We start from the raw sequence: 26,589 nt of genomic DNA on the forward strand, positions 1-26,589 counted from the left end.
TCGAGTTGCTTATCAAGTCAGATGGGTTTGTGTTTTTATTTTCCCTCCCTCCCGAGCAACAGTTAGGGATTTAGTTGACGAAATTCAGGTCACACACACACACACACACACGCACGCACGCACACACACACACGCACACACACACGCACACAGATTAGTCAGACCCGATCCGGGCAGGAAAAACGCAGAACATCCAACACGCTGATGAGATGACGCTGTGTGTGATTAAAGATAAAAAGAGACAAGGGAGAGTTTATTCTTTTCCTTCAAAAAGTAATCTGTATTATATTAGTTGCGTAAGGATACAGTACAAAGACACGAAACAATCAGCAAATACAAAAATTCACTGAAGTAAAAAGAAAAAAAAAAAACATGAAAAGAATATTAAACGTGAGCTTTGTAAATATAAATGAGGCTGCTCAAACGGCCTGCGGTGGTGATTTTAAGCTAGCAGATTTAAACTATCCCTGAGATGTGGACGGACTTTAAAAAATGCCATAAAGAGACAATTAGAGTCAACCCTTTAGGGAGAAGGGATTTACTTCAAAGCCTTCCAAAATGATGTGGTCAAAAGTGAGAGACAGTGTGAAGCAAGTCACGTAAGGTTGAAAAACGGTTTATTAAAAATAGCCTCAAACCACAACAGTCATGTTCTTTGTGTCCCTTATTGTCAAATAATCAAGTGCATTCAGTTTTACTGAGTGTTGGTCTAAGAAAAGGAAGCATTTGGAGTTTCATCAGCGCTGTTTTCTTTGGCCGGGCTGCTGCAGAAGAAGTTAAAGTTTCAGCAGTCCTATCTGGGAAAGCACAGCACTCATTACACAGCTCAATTTCCAATTCTCTCACAGGTACAAACACACACACACACACACAGTCAGAATACTAAATGAGGCCGCAGCACAAAACAATCTCCCAGACAGAGGCGCTGATACAAAACAAGGTGGACAAAAAAGAAAGACATCCATTATTATGTGAGCTTAGAGAGGGATAGGTGTAACTATTCATATGCTGCTTAAAGGGGGAAGAAACAACATGTTTCAGTCCATTAAAGGACTCCTCGCTCTGCGCTAGCAGAGGTGGCTGCCTCCATCACATTAGGGGGAATGGAGTGGCTGCTCGACAGAGGCGAGCTCCAGGCCATTACGCCACCCTGGAGCGAGGAGCTGTAATTGCGGCAGGAGAGCACAATCAGGCGCCGTGTTCGTCTCTGTGATAATTTCTGTACCTGGCCCGGTCCTCCAAGCAGCCAGTCTTTCATCCGACTGCTTATGAGGAGCCACTTCAGCTCAGACGAGGCTGGATCTGAATGACCAGCAGACTCGGGCTGCAACATCTGGGTTTCCCCCGCTGGTCAAACTTTGCAGCTGGGGCCTTACTGGGATTCTCCCCGACCGGATGATTGTGCATCCAGAGAGACGTTCTAAACAATCAACAGTGTGCAGCACCAACGCATTCCTTCTTGTTTACAGTTCTTCCTGTGACTCACATATTTTACATCTGTTGCGATGGCCAGAAACCAGACCATTACAGTCCAACGGCAGCCTTTGGAAACAAACGCCTGGCTTCTCCTCTAAAGGTGGGGAAAATGCAGGCTAAGCAGGATTACCCGGCTGCTGAGCTTCACACGGCGTCACAACGGCAGATGAGAAAGCGATACAGCGCTTGTTCAGAAATGAGTGCAACACTACCCTTACAAGGAAAAACAAAATCAATCATTCCTTTACGTTATTTGTTTCTCTTTAAGTGCACGTCCCTTATAGGCACCTAGCAGAGGTTAGGCCTGTGCCAATGTTTATGAGTTTTTAATGTGAAAACAATAATATAATGGGGGGAGAGGAAGTTTACAGGCACAGTTGTCACATATACTAACAAAAGTGTAAAGTTTTACATTCATTTATATATATGTATATAAATGCAGAAGCAGTCTTTGGACAAACGTAATGAGGGAATGTCAGTACAGCAACATCTGGAAGCCAACACATGTAGAGTACAAATGTTTATGATTGTCACCTTTACAATAATGAAAAACAAAAAAAGCAAAATCCAACAATAAGCGCTGAGGCAAAGGTACAGCGACTGGAGGTCAGAGGTTCCCATCGTCGAGCATCTTGTTGACCCCGCTGCAGATCCTCTGCAGGTGGGTCCGGTAAACCTCGGCGGGCCCGTACAGAGCCGCCAGGAAGTCGCAGTCGGCGAAGTGATTGAAGACATGATTGACCCGCGAGTGGCTCTTGGCGGTCAGGTGGCGGCGGATGGCCTGATGCAGCAGCTCGCGGCACTCGTTCAAGATGCCGCTCATGACGCGGCGGTCGAAGGTGAACTCGATCTGGTGGAAGCTGACGGCGGTCATGGCCAGAGTGTGGACTTTCTTCCTGCGAGGAGGAGAGCGAGTGAGAGGCCGTCAGTTTCTACACCAGAGCAGCAGCAAGAGGGGAGTAAAAAATAGAAAGTGCTGTCTCGTGATTTTCAGGAGGAAACTTTCACGGCTCCCCCCCTGCACTAGTTACAGCGCTGTCCTGCACAGCCACACATCTCCACGCTAACACAAGCCCTGTTCTCCAGACTCTGCACTTATGTCGTCTTCACAGTCCTCCGACTTTTACTGTTTTAGTGGAAAATATACAAAGTGATGTAAAAGTCAATTTCATTAAGCTGCTTCCATCAGCACATAAAAAAATGCCTCGTACTGCAGGTTTTATTTTTCTGAGAAACAAAAAGGTCCATCCTGGTTACTTCTCAAGGTTTGTCAACTCCTGACATACATTGTTTACAGTCAGATGCTTGACTTAAACAGCCAAGTACACATAAATCTGAACATTAAACCAGAGCTGAAAACAAAAACAGAGAACAGCTCATGTGAATGAGGAACAGGCTGAGGGGGTGAAGGATATTTAAAGGTTTATGTAATCCAAGACGCTCAAAAAGAAAGCAAATAAAATGTTTTCGACAAATACGATTTAGCAATGCCTAAACATACTGTATTTGAGGGAACTCCAAACTTGGAACCATGTTACTTTGAGCAGTGGATGTTAGGAATAAGGTGGATAAGGTCCTGTTAACTGGATCTCTCTTGCAACATCACCAGTGCTGAGTAATTCTGTTATTAGCCTCACAAATGGCCTACAAGTGTATAATTGATTAGTTTCCATGCTACAAAAGTCAAAACCCTGCAAACCCTGCAAACTTTCCTCACACAGCAGACACCACCAAAGCTGAGGCAGAAGGAGAAGAAAGCAAGAAAGCAGAGTAAGCTAAAAGCCAGAAATATTCTGGTAGAAATCTAACACTACCTGCCTTCCCTCTGTGCAGAATACAAGCAAATCATCAAGCTGGATCTACAGCACTGCAGGAAGGTTTGCAGGCCTGCTGTGCTTCCTGTTCAGACCTGATAAAGTCAATATGCTGATCAGCACAATGCTAATATTAACATTAAATAATGGCATTGTTTTTAACTAAACGGCTTTGTTCCATGGTGCAACAGCAACAGAGATTGAATATTGGGTTGCACTGCTTGTTTGAGAAACAAAGTAAAGACAAAAATGTTTAGAAACCAGCCAACTGTTTTAAAATAAAGTTTTTTTTAACAGCATATAATATATAGTGCCTAAGAAAAATATTCATAGCTCTTTCCATATTTTGTGCACACAAAAATCAAGGTGTTTCATCAACATTTCATATGACAGATCATAGCAAGGCAGTGCATAACTGGGAATTGAAAGTAAAATGTTACATAAAAGTCTGACTAATGAAGAGCCTTAAAGAGTCCTGTTTGTAAAACACTCTTCAACACATTCAAGAGTGTGTTCTGATGAAATGAAACCAGATGTAAACTTTTTGGCCTACATGCAAAACACTGTATATGGCAGGAAACGTATAACACCAGCTACAATGACATAATTTATGTTGAAGCGTGTTAACTTTGGTAAAATGGGCCTAAATCACATTCAAAACATGCTGCAAGAATTGAAAACTGCTTTTAATAGATACTCTCCATCAAATTGGACAGAACTGGAGCTGTTTTGCAATAAAAAATATGAAAATTTAGCAATTTCTAAATGTGCAAAGCTGGTGGACATACCCTTAGCCAAATCAAAAACGAAACAATATGTGATGTTTCACATTAAATAAAAGAGACTTGATGGTTCCTTCCACCTCACCTGAAGTTTTCCACCAGGATCAGCTCCTCGCTGTTGAACTGGTTGTTTCTGTAAAGCACGCCCAGTTTCACCACCATCTTGATTAGGTTTTTGATGATCTTCTGGGACTCTTTGCGGTTGCGTGTGTACTCCTTGGTGACGCGGTACAGCTCGTCCAGCACTTCGCTGCTGGTGTCGTCTATGAAGAGGTTGGCCATGCTCTTGGTGGCCATCTTGCTCATCAGCTTCTTCTGTGCCTGGAGGGCCAGGCTCTTGGTGCTGAAGGAGTCCATGGTCGAGTCTGGGTCAGGATGGAGCACAGAGAGGACAGCAGCCTGGTTAATGGTTATATCCAACAGGAAATGGCTCATCTTACAGGACATGCCTATAAAGACGATGTTTGTTCACTGGTGCTCCACCGTCGGCACAAAATTAGAAACTAAAGCAACCTTTCCTTAGACATCCTGTTTGACAGCGCATTACCTTGGCAGTCTGCAATGCGTGAGGTTATTGCAAATAACATTTACACTGATAGTGTTTTAACTGCAGGGCCAAGAACTGTCTTTTTATCAGATAATGAGCCGTGGCAGCTGTCAAATTAGTGCCGGCACCCCTCTGGCTTGGTAGTTGGAGGAGAATGTGTCGCCGTGAGTGTGGGAGTGAAGTCGCTCAAAGTACAACCACGCAAAGCAGCTGGTGTAATCTGGACATCTAGTTAGCCTAAAGCCGTCCAGGGAACAAGGCGGACGCGTGTGCATGGAGGTGAGCTGCAGACACACAGAAGCCGTTCGGTTGCCGCATACGGGTGGCTTGACTTTATGTGTGAATCTTTGTGTTTGCGTGCCAAGTGAGGTGACTCAGTGACAGGCTGCACGCATGATAAAAGCCCGTGAATAGTGGGAGGTCACGGGGGCTGCCGGCTTTCACAGCAGGTTTACACATTCCTCTTTTCAAAGGAATAAAATAAAGAGAATCTATTTTCCTCTCTAACCTTTGCGAATCGCCCAGCATCACCTGGGAGTATGTGGAAAAATAAAAAAGTTTTTTTTTTTTTTTCTGTAACAGTCCATTAGCAGCACAGGAGAGTGAATGAACAGGTGTACCATGAGCTTAATTTTACACAGGCTTGTCTACAGATTTACTATATATAAACAGGATCTACCTACCCTTTGAAAACTGGAGCTTTAAATTGACATAAAACATTTATTTTCATTTAAACTCTGCAAATGAGTCAAATAAACAGGGGGACATATACAGATTCATGTCACAAATTCTGTTCAAGAATTTATTTTTATGATTATGGCTTAAATCCTCATATAAAAATTTTGTGGCACATAAAACCAATAAAAATGATTTCATCATACAAACGATATGTTTATGTTATGGTTTACTCAATCAAGGGGAAGATTGCTGACTGGACTTCCTCCACCAGGAGCATAAGCCACAAAACGTTCACACTACAGTATACTTCATCCAAGAATTTCAAGAGTTTGGGAGAGAATCACAAAGCACGGACTGAGCCACCACACCTGGTAGCATCCAGGCCACGGACTGTTGCATTTTATGTCTTAAGCAACTCTTAAGCCAGACCTCAGAAGTGGTCTGTATCCTGGGCTGGGGAGAAAAAAAGATTGGACTGCTGCTCGGAGATTCAAAGTCCTCTTTTCAGATAAAAGGACATTTTGCATTTTATTTAGAAGTTAAGATAAGAACACCTGGACTGACGAGTCACTGGGGTTGAGTGTGAAGCTTCCACAGTCAGTGAAGATTTAAAGATCCACGTTATCTGCTGGTGTTGGTCCGCAGATAACTGACCAACACCAGCAGAAGACTTTGGCGGTACTGACCTGCCAAACTTCTAGAGAACATCCTCCTTCCTTCTGAATGGAGTTGGGGATTTGATTTTCTTGCAGGGCTTGGTAACCTCCTGTTCTTTTTTAGCAGGCAAACTAGAGCCTTGTGAAGAAGAAAATGAGAGAAAGCAACTGAATAATGTCAACAAGGAGGAAGCTGCAATTAAAGCAACCCGAGCCTCCTTAGCACTCCAGCAGAACCAGAGCGATTACAGAGGACACCCGCCAAGTTTTCAGTGGAATCCAAAATTATTTACAGAAAATGTACCTATTCACAAACATTTTTTGTACAGCATGTTAAATATTCAAAAGAAAAAGTGCAATGCCATTGGTTGGCATTTGCAAAGTAGCCAATCCAGGAGTGTCATACATTTTCCTCATCACTGATTGGCTGTACGTCCAAAAGCCGAGATAAGGAAGCGTTCTTAAGCCTCTGAGACAGTTTCCATTGTTTACTAATGCATTTTAAGATATATTCACTGCTCCAACTATTAAAATAGACAGTTATAGGTAAATAGGTTTCAGCTATTTGCTGATAAGGCTATTCAGTCCAGCAAAAAGTAAACCCAAATATCGGGTTTACTTTTTATTAGGCTGACATTTCCACTAGCTATAAGCTAGCAAAACAGAAACCAGAGCTTTAAATATTCTGACACATACACTGTATATGTGTCAGAAACACATATAATGTATACGAGTTTCAGTTTTTGAATTGAATTACTGAAACAAACTTTTTAATGGTATTATGATTTATCAAGACGCAGCTAAAATGGCTAAACTAAACAGCATATGCCTTGTCAGTTTTCTGTTCTTGTCTTTATGGAACCACTATAAATGTTATAGTAAATGTGTTAGTCCTCTCCTACTGCATTATTACCTCACCACTACTGGGATGATATAGAAAGGATATTTCATCTTTAGCGAACTCCAGCAACCCAGAAACTGAATGCAAATATTCAGCAAGTTCAGTCTGCTTGCATGTAGCTTCACAACTACTACTACATTTTGTTGCTACAAGCTTTACTCATGTTCATTTATGGTTGAGTGCATGGCATTAGGAACCACTTCATAAGAAACATCAGCAATGTGCTGTGGAGTTATTTATAGGGATGAATCAGATTTTATAAATGAGGTTTCTGTACTTATCAGTGCTGGGTACCTTATCTGTGGCAAACAGAAGTTTTATCAAGGGGAGTTTGGGGAGAGAGATACATTCACATACCAAAGGAAGGCTAACAGTCAGTTTGGGGTTCCTGATAGGAAGGATTTTTGCAAACTCATATCACACTAACTAAAAAAAAAAAAAAAGAGAAAAATATCCAACACTATTATCAGATAAACACTTTCTACTCTATGGTGTGAGAGCATTGTTTAGTTTGTCACAGTTTCCTCAACCTGAACAAAGTCTGTGTCACTTGGCTGCAGAGGATACTGATTGTATCAGTCTGGCTGATATGATTTACAGAGAGAGAGCTCTGCAGAAAGGAGGGCAGATGGAGACACTATGCTGCTGAGGAAACTCAAGAGAGAATGCAATCTACCTCGTGCTGCTGATCCAAACAGTGTTATGCTGCCGTCACTGCCTGACTGCTAAAGTATTCCTTCCCAGAGTGGAAAGGGACAAGGACACGACCTGACAGTCTATTACGCCGGGATACCAGCGCTTCACTGGGTTTGTATTATAGCGTTCAGCAGCTCCTCTCAACTTCTATGCTTTGCTGTTAGTCCTTTTTTATGTCCTAAAACTTTTTATGCTGCATTATAAAAGTAGTACCCCTGAATGTATAACAGAAAAATGCAAACTGTGTAAGATGATATTATAATAATATATTACGCAGCTCTAGCCAGCAACATTATAACCATCTCATAGGAACAAAGCGATAGTTTTTATTTAACATATTTTATTATTTTTACAACATAGAAACGAGGAGCACAAACTGAACCCAAAAACTTTCAGAATGTATTAAACAGCCCAACCCATCGGTTCAAAGATACTAAATATGAAACTAAATTCTTCCCCCTTCAAAAAACAAATAAGTGAATAATTAAATAAATGCTTAGGTTTAAGACAAACTAGTGTTTTGCACATTTTCAATAGAGGATATATAGTTATCCTTTGTTTATGCTGGGCTTCTATCACCAAATTTAGGGTTGAAGTAATATTTTACTTTTTGAAACATGCTTCTATTGCCTGAAGTTTTATCCACAACCAGAATGGGACAGAAAATTTGAAGAGGGAGTTAAAGATGATGCTGACGGCAGAGAAACCGTCCAAACTCAAAGACTTGGAGCTCATCACCAAAGACGAATCATCAAAATAGAAGTGGAAAAATGCCAAACCCGGATCATCAATTAAAAGAACACTGCTGAAGCCGGCTGTGTCGCTGAGAAGAGTATAAAGATTTGTATGCTTCGGTTTCAGAAAAATAAATCTTCATCCGAAAAGAACTTCTCATCCTGAGCTTTCCTGATATAAAACTGGCATCTGTCAGTCTGTAAAACTGGCAGACTTGTCAATACGACTGAAGTAACTTGTAAAATTAGCATGCTATGATTTCCCAGAGGAAAAACTGACAAGTTTTTGCAAATAATTTCATGTAATTAAAAGCAAAAAAAGCCCCAAACAAACAAAGAAAAAACGTTAAAGCCCTCTAAGCACAAGCTGAAAATTAAAAGTATTAGTCGAGGGGAAATGTTTTTTTTTTTATATTCGATGAACAATCATTTGGCTAAAAATGTGTAAATCTTGGTTCGTAATTGCATCTGCACTTTAAAGTACAGCCGTTCCTTTGTTAAATAAATAATGCCTAGCCCAAGAGTGAGAAACTTGGGGAAGTGACGAAATGCACACAGAAATAAAGGAAACACTTCTACACCTCAGGGGGAAAAAAGACAAATAAAGCAGACTCGACAGTCAGATCAGATTTCCTTCCTTTCAGAGTCGCAGACATGTGAATTATTGCAAAATGTAACTGCAAAAAAAAAAAAAAAACCCTGAAGAAGTTGCATTTAACTAAGTGTCCCATTGACACTATGATAAAGAGTTAATCTTTATGTCTCAGCATGAAAGGAGCCCTAAAGATTAATTGAGCACATGCCCCAAAGGCCAACTGTCGATCCTCTCGCAGGGCCGTAATTACAAATCCAAAGCAGGAAAAAAAAAAGAAGGAGCTACCAGATTTCCCTGCTGAGTCAGTTGTGATATTTTTCTTCTTCTTCTTTTTTCAATGTTGATGGAAGCAGAAAGGAGGCAGTGGATCTCCTGCTGCAGTGTGTGACTTTCATTCCTCTCTTTCCCTCCGTCTGCAATGCCTCTCTAAGCATATCAATAAGACTCCTTGGAGAGCGTCAGCAGGACGCCTCCCAGAGAGGAGACCCACGAGGAGAGGGCGAGTGAAGGTGGGGAGATGGGAGAGAAAATAAGAGGGTGGAGGTGTGTTACAAGTCAATACTGACGCGTTGAGAAAACGTAGGCGTCGAACGAGAGCTCGTTTACAGAGCGTCCCAAAGCAGGATATAACGTCAGCCTCGTCTTGAGGCGGCTGCCGGACACGTAGTCGTGTCTCTGGTTCAGCTGATGAAGAAGGAGCGGCGGCAGATCCCTCATCCGCCGCTTCAGCGGAGTCCTAACTAACTTACTGAGCCGCAGACGTCCTCTGATGCAATGCGTGTGAAATGTAAAACAAAGGAAAAAGAGATGTATAATGACTGGGCCGAGAGAAAAAAGATGAGTTTGAAATCTGTTGCTATTTAAGTGATAGGTGTTTGGCTGGTCTGGTCAACTCTGAGAGCAGAATCACATTTTAGAGAATTCAATAAAAAAAAAAAAAAAAAAAAAAATCTGGACTTACACCTCCCCGTTTCTCTCCCTATGATGGACGTGCATCAGTTTTGAGAAGTGCTGATGGATAATAGACCACTTTCTTAGATTGAAGAGAGATTTCACAGTGCTCATTAAATTCCACTCTCGTCAGGGACCTGAGCCATCATATGCTGTCAGCTGTGTAGCCAGAGAGCTACAGAAAACAAGGGATGAGGAGGACGGGAGCAGAGGGAGGTGGAGTGTTTGCCTGTCAGGGTTTGTGTATACAAACAGTTCAAATATGGAGGCTTGTGTGCAGGTGGGGCAACTCGAGAGAAACACTGAGAGGGCACGTCAAAGTTTTGCTAACCTTCCTGTTATTATTCGTAGTACAGAAGAAAATTCAGTGATCTCCAAAGAAGAAACACACTTTTAACATTCTTGCACTAAAGAGGAGAATAGAAGAGCTGCGCAAACGCTCAGCCAACCCGAGAGATTTCAGCTTTCAAATGGGTTTTACTAAGCTCTAAAATCTTAATTAGCTTCTATGGGCTTTGCCTCGTTTCATAGCCATTTCTTTTAGGAGAAAGCCGGGACACATTTAATTTGAAGGTTTATAAAACCAGACTCCTCCAACTTCATCTCGACAATCCGTAATGTGATACCTGAAGCAGCTTCCAAAAAGGACAAAATGTTGATGCCCTCTAAAAGCTTGTGAATGATCGGCAGCAAGAGGGTTTCCATTTAGTTTTTAAAAAAAGTAACCTGAAAGGTGGAGGTGAAGGTTTTAGAGAAAAAGCTAAAAGGAATCTCTTTTGTAGGGATTGTGTTCTACAAAAAATGATCCCACTGCAACACAAAACATCTAGTCATTTATGAAGATATAAGGCTGAGACGATTAATCAGATTGATCATGGTGAGTCGATTATTGAAATAATCGTCAACTAATTTAGCAAACAATCATTAAACTGGAGTATAGAGACTTAAAAAAGGCCATTTGGTGAAATAAACCATGCAGAAATCAAGTCACAACTGTACAAAAAATAGATAATTTTACATTTAAAATAAAAATAAAACTTTACTCAGTTCAAATTCTTTATAAAAAGAAAAAAAATCTCCTACTGACCACCATTTGCTGTCCAATTATTAATCGGTTAGCCTGAAAACTAGTAAAAAGATTAGCACTACTCTGTACTGATGTCAAGTCCAGCAGAAAGCTTCTCACATGATGGTGTCAGAAGTATTTTTTAGCTGCTCATGCATCCTTTGCTACATATGATCAAGCATATATGCTACAGGAATTCTATATTATTGCATTTTAGGCAATAATATGTTTTTCTTATTTGAAAAAATGAATTGTTTGCATGTTTTATGTATTTCTAAGGCTGTATATAAAATACTGAAGTAGTTAAATGAAAATTTGCAGAAGTGTCAATTTTTCTTATCCAATTAATCGATTAACTGTCAAAAAAAAAAAATCAATAAAAGATTACTTATATAATAATTAGTTACAGTCCTGAATTTAATTGGTACAAACTCACAAGTCATTGCATTTCTTTTACTACCAGGTTAGAAGAGGAGATTTGTGGAGTATTTTTCACCACAATTGCAGAAGGTGTATCAGAAGTGACACCAAGACATTTGCACGGTCTTTTCCCGAGATGTGCAGCAAAGAACAACACTTTTATTCAATAATAACAAAGAGACTGAAATTCCACACGAAATGCAAGAGAACTGGGCAAGGTTAAAATCGCCAATGAATCCTTTGTCCATTTGCTTGGGACATCTGGAAATCATTTATCCAGAGCTGAAAGGGTGAGCGCTGCCTTGAGCCCTGTGTCCTGCCAACAGAGAAGCGTCCTGATATGATCCATGTGTGCGGTTGTTTCTCATCCAGAGGGAGCGGGGCTTGCTCACCGCCAGAACGCTGCCAGGAATAAGCAGGTGTATAAAAACCTCCTCCAAAAGCAGCTTCCTCCAAAACCTGCCAGCAAGACTTGGTCATCGTCTACATTTCTGAGCAAAAATGATGCATTGTGTGAAAAGGAAAAAGTTAAAAAGTAGCTAAAAAAATTTATTACATTGGCATTTATAATGTATTACATTATACATTATGATGTCATCATAATAACATTATGTTATCATGTACCTAGGACTTGGGGTCCTAGTGCATTTTGGGGTCACTTTCCAAAATGCAGGTGAATTAGTTGAAACCAACCAATTGGGATCAACACAAACTACAAATAAAGACATAATGGATCATCACCAATCAGGGTAAGATCCAGATGTTGATATGCAGCATAAGACAAGTCTGTACATATGAAAAATAAGAATACTGTTGTATTGTGTGAGTCATTACACTGTGATGTGATAAAAGTCTTGAAATATGTGTGAAATCTTTCTTGAAATAATTTAGAGTATTTCAAAAAGGTTGGTAAAAATGTTTGCATGACTTTATTTAGTGTCTCCATTTATGCAGGGGAATGCTTCTGTATCTGTCCCCATCAACATCTTTATATAATTTCCATTCACTTTTGCTTCTTGCTGCATGTTAACCACCTTCCAGATCTGCTCCAACACATTTCTGTGCTTTTCCTGATTCAACTTTTCAGAGTTCTCAATCCTTAAACACAAGGAAGAAGGAAGGAACGAATGAATAATGAAATGGGGATTAAAGTCTGAAAACACCAATATTTTTTCCTTCTTCATTTTTTTTGCACCTGGAAAACGGCACAAATTACATTCTTCTTCAGACTGCATAGATACCCTGTATTTACCACATTGCGCTGCTCAGCAATGTGGTAGAATATACAACCAACGAAACGGGTTGGTTGTATAGATAAAGTGTGAGTACAAAATGGGAGACCTGATTAGTGAAGGGGTAAATTGAACCCGAGTCAAGTCCATTATCCCAGTTAACGCTGCAACAAAACATTAGATCCTTTTTTACATTTATTACAGGCAAACCAGAAGATCTTACACACGTAGCCCATCGGGTTATACACTCACCTGTTAAATTAATGTCCTCTGAAAATCATATTTTATTCACTAAAGTTGTCCCTTCTGCATGCCACTGCAAAGACCAGTCCCACTCCTGCTGCCCCCAAGGAAAGAACGCTTAATGCTCCATGTAAACATGGTGCATGCGTGGCTGCGAAGCATGAAGGTAGTGAGCACCTAATCTTAAATGGTCTGTGAAGTGCAGTGGCTGCAGACGGCAAACCCTGACACTGTGTCTCCATGGTATTTAGAGAGGCAAGACTTTACCAGATCTGAAGCAAAACAAGACGTGACAGGGGAAAGCGCTGCTCAGCAATGTGGCAGAATATACAAGGCATGCTGATCAGCACAAAAACCAAACATCTGCACTTACAGCCTGGCTGCCGGGAGCTCGGCACTTCTAATGAGAGCAATTAGACGAGCCGCAAACTCACACGGTCGCCTCGGACCGGCTGACGACGCCTCGCTCAAAAAGAGACAGCGGCTCGGCAGAGGTGACTCATGGAAATGAAGCCAGACGTCACACGACGTGTGATGGATGTCTTGTGACAGTGCATGAGCTCAGGTAATGGAAGCAGGGACTCTGTTGCCCTGCTGCAGGTACAGACAGCCCTGTCAAGTCAGTGTGACAGCCCAACTGAGGGATGGAGCTTAAAACAGACTGCGAAGACAATAAAATAACTTATCTGGCCTTCCTCAGCGTGTCTGGGAGGATTTTCAAGCGAGATGAAAAGAAACTGAAATATCCATAATTAATTTGAGGCGTCTGAGTTTCAGAGCAGATAAAGCAGCTGTTTGTAGAGGGACACTTTGGATGTCATTTCAATGTATTCATATGGAATCCATCAGCTGTCGCATCCAGAAGGTCCTTGAGAGCAGTGAAGTGAACGGACACTCAACAAATTATAAAAGGAACGTAGCATTACCCAGTGTAAATAGTTTTAAAACGTACTTATTGTCCTCAGATGCTGAGAAAATGTTTCAAACATTTTTTTTAAACTAAAACATTCCGACACGGAAACGCACCCATGAACGAGATCTTTACGTGATTTTGAGGTTTTCTTCGGTTATTTTGCCAAATAGCCCAGAGACCAACATTATATAATTTGCAATTACACAGAAAGCCACAGCTTGTGGCATAACAATTAGGGCTTTAATTATGACAGTTTGAGGCCTTGATTGCCACATGTTCATCATCACCATCCAGGGCTTAATAAAGGCTGTAGATGAGGGGGATACACTGTTATTTCAGAGATTCCCAGGAAAAGTGCAAGGGTCCATTAAGAAGTGAATGTAGAACTAATCCCATCACTCTGAGACTAATCCTCTAAATTATGAATTGGCTTAAGTAATAATACATTTTAACCAAACTTTAAGAACACATTAGGGACCACACCTAATGCAGGTTTTATGTATATGAACTTTTCTTTCACTACTCCAAACCCCACTTCATTTATTAGTGTGAGAGCAGTTACAAAGAAACGCTGAAAGCAGGACTAAGAAACTAAAATTCACACAAACCTCACTTCAAAACTGCAAAAACACAAAATCTGAAGGTCTAGGTTCAAGTGCAAATATCTAAATACACTTAAAGTAAAGCAAACATAACTTACAAGTAACTTTTCAACGAGAAATAGGAGCTTGTTTTAATTCCATAAATCCTTAAAATTAAAGAAAAAGCACTAGTTAAGTGAAAGAGGCTGCCACTGGAAAAATGTCTTGATCCAGTGGCAGATTATTTTACTTATGACAAGCACTTGATCATCAATATTAATTAATTAATTATTTACTTAAAACAAGCTCCTACAAACTACTAAAAAGTTACTTGAAAGTAGGTTTTGTCATATTTGAAGTGTCCTAAGATATGTGCACTAGAGACCAGACCAGAAATACTTGGGTAAGATTTTGTGTTTTTGCAATGAAAAAGTGCAGTTTATATTTACGTTTATCCATTTGGCAGACGCTTTTTATTCAAAGCAAATTACAAATCTAAAAACATAGTTAATATCAAAGCTACCAATATGATGCTTAGTAGAAAGGCCATGTATATGTATATGTCTGAACCCGACAGTAGAGATGGTAGGGAAGTACAGCGAAGGAAATGCTATCTGAAGAACTGGGTCTTCAACAGCTTCTTGACAGTAAACAAGGTCGCCCCTGTTCTGGTAGTGCTTACTAGCTCATTCCACAATCTTGGAACGACATCTAAAAAAAAAGCCTGGATTGTCTTGAGTGTGGTGTAGGCAGCGCGAGCCGACAATCCCTTGGTGACCTGGGAGGCCAAGTTGTGACATAAGCCTTTGCTGGAGCATTCAAGTAGGTGGGAGCTGTTCCATCAGCAACTTTGAAGGCTAATATTTAAAATATGTAGTAGTATTCAAGGCGGGAGATAAACGTTGACTGAACGACGAGCTGGGTGGCATGTTGGGTTAGTTGTATTCTGATTTTTCTTCTGTTTAACAATGTGAAGCAGAACAATTGAGCATTAGAGGTTCTAGGGTCTTTAATGGTTAGTTGGTCAATCAATGAGAACCAAGTTTCTTCATCTAAACTGAATCCCTACCTACTCCAGAGGTAGATACTGAAGATATTGGAAAGACAAATCACAAGACAAGTTGGTTTTTTTTGTCCATCCTTATTAATGCATTGATCCAGTTGCATTACATCTTTGAGTATTTCCATTTTTAACCAGCAATGAAGGTTTTGAATAAAGATGCACCAATCAATGAGTCCAAGTCAAGGAATCTGCCAAGTTTGCTTAAATTGCTTCTGATGAGTAATTGGCAGATAAAATATACTATAAAAATGTCCCCCAGTTATATACATTAAATGTATCAACACTAATTACGCCGTCCTCCATCTTGGATCTCAAAATGCATCGAACAGCAGCTTGTGTTTGGATGCACTTTTCATCTATATTCAGTAAGAATGAGATAAATGTTTGGGATTTACAATATAAACCAGGTTTTGCCGGCTTTTTTTTTTGCCTCGCTTTCTGACAATCAGACTTAACTATTGCTGCTTTAGGCAAGTAAAGGATTTTTTTCTACTAGCTAATTAATGAGAAATAACTTTTTTTTTTTAAGTTTTATTCCTTTTCTCAAATCCATAAGTTTACATATGTCAACATTTATTTCCTTTTAAATAATTTGAGAAAGCCCAGGAAGCTTTCTAATTTTCTGATTATTTCACAATATTTTAATTAAATGGAGGCACAAATATTATTTCCTTTTAAGTGCTGTAGTCCTAGGAAAAAAAATAAAAGTGCAATGCAAATTGGAATTAGCAGGTAAAACCAACGAAAAAGGAAATCTGTATCGGCCAACTAAAAGCCTCATCGATGCATCTAACATTTACTTTAAAAAATATGATGCCATTTTGGTTTATTTCAAATGTTTCCTTTCAGTTTCAGACGTTTGATAAGACTGATTCATCACAACAGCGATGTCTGATATTTTAGGTAGGCTGCGTAGCATTTGTTTACAAACGGGGAGCATTGAGCAGTCACAGATAAATCCTCTCACCTCAACTCTGCTGTCAGAAACGATAAAGCTGAGAAGTGACAGGTGAGAAATGACAGGAAGCTGGAAACAGACAGCTTGAGGGATGCCGATAAGAGTCAGCATTAACAGGACGGCAACACAAAAATATAAAAGTGCTTGGGCCACCACAACTTTGGGAGGTTGAGGGGGGGAGGGGGAGCTTCTGCTGGGACTGTGGAACTTCCCATGACAGAATACCAATTGATTGGTTGATGGCAGCAGAAAATGTCACGACTTTCACATTCTTCAGGGATTTAGTGGTCATGTGGACTGGAGCGCTGCGACCCCGGGAGAGACAACTCCATCAGAGCAAATCCTCCCTTCTTTAGGATGGAGGAGATCACAGAACCAGAACACGCAACAACAAACAGAAAAGCTTTGTAATCCCCTCACGGTTTCAGTCGTTGACATTTCAAAAGCAGTGGTTAACGTGGTTGTCTAACTCAAGTACGGTCTAACAGGTTAGCAGTTTGAGCCGGGCCAGTGACCTTTACGGTGCGTCTGCCTCCATTTACCCATCAGCATCTTTTCTCTCCTGGTGTTAACCGTTTCTGAACCAGCAAATGTCAAACACACACAATGAAAGACTTGGTGGGTAGGTACATAAAAAGAGTTCATATAATTTATCAGTATATTTAATCACTTGAACAGGAGCAAATTATTTGAAAACTTGGTGGAGAAACGTGTATTTACACAACAGCATTTTTACAGCAGTAACATAAAGCAGGAGAATCTGAGTTTAGGCTGAGATGATCAAAGTGATTAATGAGAGCTACTTTAAACTGGGAGAAATGTATACATGACATTTAAAGTCATTTAAACAAGCAAAGATGCTTAGTAAGTAGAGATGGAAGAGTGCAGCGATGATGTAATAAGAAGAGGACAGCATTATGAATATATTTACCTCCTTATAGATTTTGTTGTTTCCTGTCACACTAATTTTAGCCATTTTAAATATCAATAGTAACCTTTAAAAACAGCATTTTGTATTTATTTACTGTAATATCTTTCTCCAATTAACTCAAATTTTAGATAAAATTTTGAATTTTATGTCAAATTATCAATGAGTTTTATCAACAACAACAAAAAAACATGCTGATGTTAGAGCAAAATGTAAATCTGCTGAAGACTTTGGCAGCATTCAGTCTATTTTTCATTTTAACTCATTTAATCCAGTTAAAAAAAAGAGACTGCTTGGGGGAAGTCCCTTAAATTCCTGATTGTTTTCAGTGGATAGATGATTGGGAAATCCCATTTTTTACACCATCTACCTTGAAATATAACTTGTTCCATGCGGACTCTGAATGGACTAAGCGTTGGGTCGGATGTTGCTCATTCAGCAGCGGAAGTCAGCTCACCATTAATTACAGAACAGAATAATGCACAGGCTAAGATGTCCGCATATGAACAGATATCCTGTTTCCAGTCTGGCATAACAGAAAACATATTACCTTACAACAATAGCAGTCCTTAAAACAAAGGGTCAGCTCCTTTTCCCAGTGCTGGCACGCAACCTGGCTAGAAGTGATGAAGTTTGATAGAGAGGAGAATACTTGAATAAAAAAGTCTGAACTGCTGACTCGTGATTTTGCCAGATACCAATTCTTTTTAAACTGACACTGCTGGGTTGTTATGAGGTCACAATACACCTCCAATCTTATTTTATCGAATATTGATCAGTACATGTAAAACAATGCAAACTTGTTTTAGCTGAACATGAGGTAGTGCTCGCAAATATAAATGAAAAGTTTAGAGCACTTGTGTCCAAACTACTAATTTAACTAAAGTAGAAAAATCAGTTTCTTTAGATTCTCATGTTTTACATTACAAAATCACAAGGCTTGAGGTAACTGAAAACCTTAAACCTCCAATAAAGTGTGCAATAAAGTGTGCAGCAGCTTTGTGGGTATTTAAATCTAAATCAGATTGATGGATAAGATCGGTTTCACATGTAGGCATCAGGCGCTCGCCAATCACCCAAAATTTAGGAAAATGGGGTTGATTGACCAGCTGACCGATCAGTGCGCCCATACTTCCCAGCTCCTTTTATTGGTGGTCAATGATCTTGCATTCTTAATGAAAGATAATTGAAAGCAACAGATTTACCAGTTAAAATCCTTTAAACAGCAATGAATCCAGCAAAGTACAAAAAGCCCATTAAAACATGATTTAATGGGGAGAAACTCAAGAAGCTAAACAGTAGGGTACAACATAACCAAAAATAAATAAATAAATAAAAAAGACCAGACCAAATGTAATCTTCCTGCTGTTAAGAAGATGCACCACCGCATAAAAATGTTTCTACAGTTTTTCCAACAACTGAATCTGCCATAAAAAAAAAAACAAAAAAAAACACAGCATCAAACTGCCAGTGGAAAATGTCCTGTAATCAGGCAGGAGACAAGAAGATGCAAGATTTTAAAAATGCAATGGGGGAAGGTTGTTAAATACTTCTTCACAATTAGAGGATAGCTCCTGAAAGTTGTCTTCTGAGACCAGAGTAGTGCTTCTGAATAGCTTTAGTGCATAATCAAAAGTTCATGCTTGACCTTTTAGTGGAAAATTTATGAATTGGTTCAAATTTGTAGGTGTCGCTCATCTCTTCACACATTCAAGGCAAAATAAAAGCCTTGCAAAACAGAACGCATCTACCAAACGAACAAAAAGCTGCAAGTAAGTTTCAAGTAAGATATCCAACTCTTATTGTCATCATCCTGGGTCTAACAGGCCTGGGATAATGACAATGTCCACACAAACTGATAAAATATAAATATATAAGCTGATGATAGGAAAACAGACAATTTTAAGCTCAATTAGCCCTGTCTAGTGACCAGCTCATTGGAAATGCTACCTGATTAGTGATGACAACCATTTTTAATTTAAATTTAAATTAATTTAATTTAAAAGGAAGTCTTACGAAGCACAGATATGCAAGAGGCCATTTAAAAGCAAAATGTATTTTCTTCTACGTATCAAGGTACTACTTTGGTTCATTCAGGCTGCGAGTAAGCAAGGAAAACTGGGAGAGAGCTAAATGTTCAGCAGACAACAGAAAGGCTGAAAGAAAGAGCATCAAATAGCTGTTTTGTGCATTTGAATTTTAACGGGTGTCTGACATGAAACACACTGCTGGATTTGCAAATACTGGCAGCTTTTGTAAAAACTCAGAGGTGAGATTAGAATTGACATCTGGAATTAGAAATCAAGTCCTCATGGTCAGGTGGATGGGCCAGACATGTTCCTCCTACAACAGAACAGATTCAGGTCCACAAAAGTCTCTAAAAAGGTCCTTTTTAGTAAAAGATAAAAACTATTAGACCCCTGCTCTGACTCCTTTTGCATTGCAAAGCTGCATGTACAACAAACAAACATGACAACAGAAACTCCAAATCAAGCTGCAATAAAAAGCAACTTGTTTAATCATGACCAAAGGTATTAGATGTCTTCTCAATTATTTTCCTCTTTCTCCACAGATTCTCTCCCTCCCTTTGGCTTTATAATCTCTTTCCACTTAAAAGACACAATAGAAAATCCTGGTTGTTCTATAAAGTACATCCGCGCTTTGTGTTCTGAGCGGACACGTAACCACTTCAGTGAGCTGCACAACTGAAACCACTTTGCTGTTGGAGATTCGGGCTGCAGGATTTCAGCACACAGCACATGCTGCAATTTCATCTCTCATCAAGTTTTGCAGTCTCACTCTTCTCCTCTCTTCTCTTGAGATGTTGCGTAACGGAGGCGGTGCTGACTGCTAATGGATACTCGCGGCTCGAAGCATCGCATGTGTTAACAAACCGTCTCCGGCAGGCCTATATGTCTGAACTCATCCTTGTGAGTCTCCTGACTTGTGAGGAGCAACTGCAATGTCGGAACAGATGCAACACACTCATGCGTGCATAAAACAAACCCTGGCTTTGGATCTTTGCATTGTAATTATGGCTCTGTCATTTTTATTTCCAAATGCAGTAACCGTTCGCAGTCAGTAGGCAATCAGTGTCTTCTGCTCAAATACTTTGCCCTTCTCTTTAACGGTTTTCTCAGATCTGCCAGAAGCCCGCTGAACAATTAATAATTAACACACGGGCACATAATGGATCTGCTTTTAATAATTCAGCCTGCCAATTTGAACTAAAATAGACTGGAGGCTGAGAGCGGGCTGCCACTGCACAACAGGTTGGGGAAAAAGATGAGAGACCAGGATAAAAGCTGGGCTCAGCACATATAGGAAGAGATAGTGGCTATGAGCTGCTGGCATTAATTTGGGAGCATCAGTCAGTGTTAGGCATGTGTAATAAGGCTGAGAATACAGTGGCTGCTGCACAGCCGGAGGCCCAGCACCGTGCTCACTCACAACACTTGTTCATGTATTAAAATGCATAAGTGGATTGTTAATTAATGGGTACAAGCAAGCTCATATGAAATAAAAAAAAAAAAGAATAACAAGAAATCACCAGAGCTGCCCACTCTTAGATAACTTCACTTTAACTGGCATGTCTATGTTTTAAATGATATATTATTTGCGGTATAATTAGCGTCTTAACAGCTCTGCAGATCATGGGAGACATAATCAAGGGGCTAACCAGTGCTTGAGCTACGACTTATGTCAAGGCCTTTGACATTTTAATTAAGGCCACCATAAGAGCGGGACACATTATGACTAATTGTCCTCACCTCAAGCACAGAGAGCATAATTTTCTATCTTGGCGCCTAATAGGCCGACAAATACAAGTGTGCTCGGGTTTGCAGTAGCAGCACAGATAGCGATCAGGGAAAATTGAGAAGGACACTGTGAGTCAACAGATGACTCAAGTGGAATCTAAAATGAGTCTGAAATAATTGAGCCGCTGATGGAGTCCGCTAATAAAACCAAACAATGTCACGGTGTTAGCCCGTCGGGCCGCGGTGTGCTTTCAGATCAGCTGAGGCTCCAAAAACTCAAGAGTGTTTCATGTTTCCAGGGGCCACCACTGCCTCCAGTTGAACTTTATTGGCTTGTAAAAGAAGGTCAAACACCTTTCTTGTCGTGGTAACGAGTTACCATGGATTCTCCTCAGCAGGAACGACAGCGTCTCCAGGATTACTGTGGAGGTTTTCGAGCTTTGCTCTTAATAACGCAGCACAGGGAGTGCTGCACAACGCGACGGCATTGCCCCATTTTGAAAACAAAAATAAAAAAATGCTCAGAGGGGATCTACTCGGGACACAGTTACACTGCAATATACATAGATGAGGCTTACAAGCCTCTGCTTAATCCTGCTGTGCGAGTATTGTTGTTTTATTTATCGTCTTTCTCAGTCATGCCGTGCTGAAACAGTGGCAGAGCGGTTGTGAGGCACAAAGCCTTCATTAATTAGGAAAAAGCAAGCAGTCATTAAAACCAGCTCTGGCTGAAATCTACTGTAAATAGATTTTAAATCTGATGCTTTTCTGCCTACAGAGTCATCAGATTAAGAAGGTTTTTTTTCCCCATTAGAAAGCATTTGAATTGTTTCAGATCTGTTGTTATTAGCCATCTTTTGTAGTCCTAGTTGGAATATTTGAGTGAGTGCAAAAGAGCACTGAGATTTTTTTTTTACCATCTAAAAACCTATGCAATATTAGAGCTGGACCTGAAATCTATGACTTCTGCTATTTATAAAATGCATTTCCTCTTTGAAAAAAAAAAATTAAAGTGGCATGCTTTCAAATCATTTATCTTCCTTGCACGGTAAACAACTTCCCACTAATTTCAGCTGGAAACACTTTAAATGTCAAATACATTTCAAGACACTGAACCACTAAAAACTGCTTTAACCTTTTTCTTATATTTCAAAGTTTATATAGAATCATAATTTAAGTTTCTGACATCATGTTTTCTTGCAAAAAGCTCATAATATCACCCACTCTACAGGAAACTATTTTTACCAAGCAAATTATTCCTGCTGACACATCTTTAGCACACTAACAATTTAAGCATCGAAAGGTTGGAAGGAATTTGTCCTGTCTCAAATTATTTGATCTTAATGAGCCTTAATGAATTTGAACTATGCGTTTAAGAACAAAGAGAAGTCATTTCACTTCTAATAAAACACATAAAACAAATCTGAGCAGTTTCAATAACTACAAAATAGATTACTGTCTCAATGTAACTTGAAACTGATGCCAAGAAGGCATTAAACATACCTCATTTCAGAATCTGAATAAAAAGTTTCAATAAATCACAATTTGTGTTTTAAATCTGTAGCTTTGGAAATAGAAATTGTCAAATTAAATGCATCCTATAGTACTTGCAAATTAAATGCTGCATCAGATGAACATTTTGGAGTTATTAGTGCCATTTGGCCATGTTTTCTTACGATCGCCAATCTCTACAGACTGAACAGCACTAAAAGTGCTTGTGTTGCCGCCCAACAAAATGGTGCCCTTGATGGGAAACTATATAGCTGATATCAAAAACCACCACTGCTACTATGTGGCAGTAAAAATCCCTTAACCATACTAATAACATAAAGGTTAAACATTTACAGGAATTCATTGAGTTTCATCAGCACATATATTCATTGTAACTATGAGGTTTCCAATTTCAACTTCTGTTTTTTTTTTTTTTCTCTTTCATGCTTAAGACTTTACTTGTATCTGATTTCTGTGACAAGTTTTCCTATTCTAAGTTTGAACTTTTAGGTTCATAGCATTGACAATGAATTCCACCTGGAAATGTAATTTTCCTTTAGTTTCTATCATCATTTTATTGTCTTCACAGCTTCGAAAACACTGTAGACGTCTCTACAGTACCAAGTAGAGATTGACTAATCAGGCTATTTCTATTCCTATTTCTGACCGTCACTGAGGTATGACCTGATGGTTAAATTTTTTCTGAAGACTGCACCACAGAGAAGAGGAAATGAAATATGTGCTGCAGGTTCTTTGACAGAGGCAACAGATTTGAATCTCAAAGAAATGAAGAAATTAAAAGATTATCCTCATTCATACATCAAAGCACGTGTCTCTAACCTTTATCTCATTTTTATTAAACTAAAAAGAAGCTTCAAAGTGCATACCCGTGATGTCATGCATCCACAGACTGCGAGTGGTGGGAATTTATTTGTACCAATAATAACCCAATTGATTCAGATGACCTCAAACGAGATGATATTTGCATTGGAAACGTGTTACTCTTCACATCTATGAATTATGTCTGTTCCTATTATATAAACCTTAAAAACACAAAATACCTGCTATTATATAACAATACTCCAATTGCTCTCATCTTCTCTCTCAGCTCTGCCGACTGACAGCTGCGGCTGCCAGACACAAAGGAAGCCCTGGCAACTGAAATACAGAGCAGGCTGAAAAACGCCAAATCATTTTCACCACCGACACAGCTAATGCACAGAGCGAGTCCAACTCCAGGGTCCAAATCCCAGGTTGTAATTCATTTGACATGTCTGTCTGGGTTGTGCATGATAATGTGCACTGCTACCTGCCAGAGCCCAGCCTGCACAGAGGGGCCATTCATATACACACAGGCCTTGTTCTGTTGAGTACAGCCTTTTACAATGTAAACAGTAATGTGTTACAAAACATATCACTGTTTGCCAGCCATACGTCTTGCCCCCGTCTGCAGCATTGGCTGGAGTAAACTTTGGATTAGCCCCCAAAAGCATAAGGATTATTTTGGTGGGGACGAAACATTTCGTAATCTGCCCTCGGTTGGATGGGTCTCGATGAAATCACTACAAATGAAGTCACTTTACAGTAGTAAGCTGTCATGTTACAACCACAACTTGCAATATGTTTTATTGCGCGTTTATGAAGCAGACCAACACAGAGTAGTGCATAATTGTGAAGTGAAAGGAAAAATGATGCATGCAATCTGAAAAGTGTGGTGTGCGTATTCACATTCAGCCTAATGTACACTGTAGACTTTCACTGGAGTTGTAGCTGCACATGTTTTGGGGTGCGTCTCCACCAGCCTTGCACATCTAAAAGACATTTTTGCCTGTTTCTCACTCCACAGTAGCATTGCCCTATGTTTGCTTGATCAAATCAACTTTGATCAACATTGTTGTGCTACAGAAAAGCCTGACCTCAGCACGATGCTGCCACCTCCATGTTTCACTGTTGCTAAAAAGTTTCATTTTGTTCTCGTCCTTAAAGACAGAACCACGTGCATGTTACTTTCAAGAAGAGTTCATGACAAATTTGCCACCTGTGCTTCTTTAGCCTCTACAGCTAAAGAAGCTTCTACAGCTAAAGGGTAGGGTCAGGGTTAGGCAGCGCCCATACATATGGTTTGCAGTACGTCTAATAAACATTATTTTAAGATCTAGTTTCTATAGGAAGACCACTTTTAATTTGCTCAGTTTAGAGTTTCAGGGACTACAAATTGATTTTAGATCCACTGATGTATGTGTGTCTTGCAAAGCATGTTTCCACCACATCCTAACACCAATAATGTAAGGAATGACCATACTGAAATGCAATGCCGGCCTTTGTAAGTAATAAAAAATTCCCAGTTCCAAGTACAACAGGACTGCAATATAAAAAACACACCCCACATTTAAAAATATTTAAACACACTGCTTACTTTTAGGAAGAAACTATAGAGTTTAATGCTCAACTTTCAAGTTAACAGTGTTTTGTTTAAGTTCAGTTTTTAACAGGTTCAAAGGGTATGCATGCTTTCAAAGGCACTGTAGATTCATGACCCAGAAACTCAAAGTTTGGCAGCTTTTTGTTGCTGATTAGTTTAGTTGTAAGACAAAGATTCTGAGACTAAAGGACACGGGTAAAACATGGAGCTGACTTTCAACATCAATTACTGACATTTACCACACAGCAGTGCAGTTTTCATCAGAAGCCAAGTAAACTGAGCAAACATGATGGCTCACACACTCCCACCCAAGACAGCTGCGGGCTGTCTTTATCAACATGATGTCTGGATCAAAAGTGTTGACCGTTACTTCCGTTAAACATGGCGTTCGTCACGTTCCCAGCAGCCCTTAACCGCGCTGATAGACTAGATTTTGCTCACTAAAGACTGAACTCCTCCTTTAATCGATTTACACAATTCTTGTGTTGTTAGAGGCCAGGCCTGTGATGACAGAAGTTTTACGGGTAGTGTTGCTGCTGTTTGGTGGGAGATGTTTCATTAAAAACCTGCGGAGCGTTAAGATCACAGCGGAGCCGCCAGACAGCACTCACCTTCGGTCAGACGCAGGAGTTGACAAGCTTTATTCTCAACCGAGTCGCTCAGCTCTTCATCCTTGTTGCTTCACAACATGCTTCTCATATTTTTGTTGGATGTCCGCTATAAAAAAGAAAAAACCCGTCCAGTTCTCACTGCACTTTTGCTGTTCTGTAACCGTAAAGCCACCAGGCGCGGATTTGTGAATTATTAAAATAGTGTTTTCTTCCCTCGCAGGCTGTGAGATCAGTTACAAGTTTGCTGCTGTTCGCGTAATCGGAGTCCTTCTCCTCTTCGTAAAAAAAAAAAACAAAAAACTTTCAAACTTGAGGGGGGACTTGGTTACTCAGCAGATTGATGTTGGATTGGGCCAATAGACGAGCTACCAGAGGAGTGGACAAACCCAGTAAGGCCAAAACAGAATAACACCACTTAAAATCAGCGTCCGCCCCCCTCCTTCCCATTAGCGTTTCCAGTAATTATCCTTGTCCAGGTCCCAGTCCCACGGCTCCAAATTTCCCAGAGGAAATAGTACTGAGGGAACAATGAACAGGAACTGTGGGGAGCAGCCGTTCTCTCATCACTAAATTTATGGCTCGTTAAGTTTTATGGCACACTTTGACATAATAAGTTAGATCAACATTTGGGATTTTCATTCACAATGTCTAATGAGAACATGCTTGTCAACTGATACGGATGAAGAAAAAAAAGTAATGAGCGGATGTTTGCAAGACAGAGGATTTTTTCCCCCCATCACATTAAAGAGGTTGAGGAAATACCCAATGTTGTTATCCTCGTTTAACCCCTTTTTCACATGCCTTACAAACTTTACCATTTAGTCTAATTTTAAACACGTAAGACACTCGTTTGAACAGAAACACTAGAACATGAAGAGCATAAATTATACTGAACCACCACAGCAAATTTGTGAAATGTAAGAGCTCGAGCGTCCTCTGGTGGTATAATTTATACATCTATATAGGATGCTATAACATACAGCATATAGGCTATATTAATTATAATAACCTCTGGTTGAGGAGCTTAATTTGGGGTATTTAGAGAGTTAGAGAGATTTGCTAACATAAATGAA

At 39.8% G+C, this 26,589-nt stretch overlaps 1 protein-coding gene across 1 annotated transcript; it reads right to left on the bottom strand.

The window, feature by feature from the left end:
- Positions 1–600: 600 nt before the first annotated feature.
- Positions 601–25,972, bottom strand: tnfaip8l1 (tumor necrosis factor, alpha-induced protein 8-like 1). Its single transcript, XM_044129379.1, has 4 exons — positions 25,517–25,972; positions 5,984–6,092; positions 4,158–4,437; positions 601–2,372 (listed from the first exon to the last, which is right to left on the bottom strand). Exons 2-4 carry the CDS (start codon positions 6,003–6,005, stop codon positions 2,084–2,086), a joined length of 591 nt encoding a protein of 196 aa, XP_043985314.1. The 5' UTR covers positions 6,006–6,092; positions 25,517–25,972; the 3' UTR covers positions 601–2,083.
- Positions 25,973–26,589: the final 617 nt, after the last annotated feature.

This window comes from Gambusia affinis, linkage group LG10, assembly GCF_019740435.1.
Source record: "Gambusia affinis linkage group LG10, SWU_Gaff_1.0, whole genome shotgun sequence".
Classification (NCBI taxonomy): Eukaryota; Metazoa; Chordata; class Actinopteri; order Cyprinodontiformes; family Poeciliidae; genus Gambusia; species Gambusia affinis.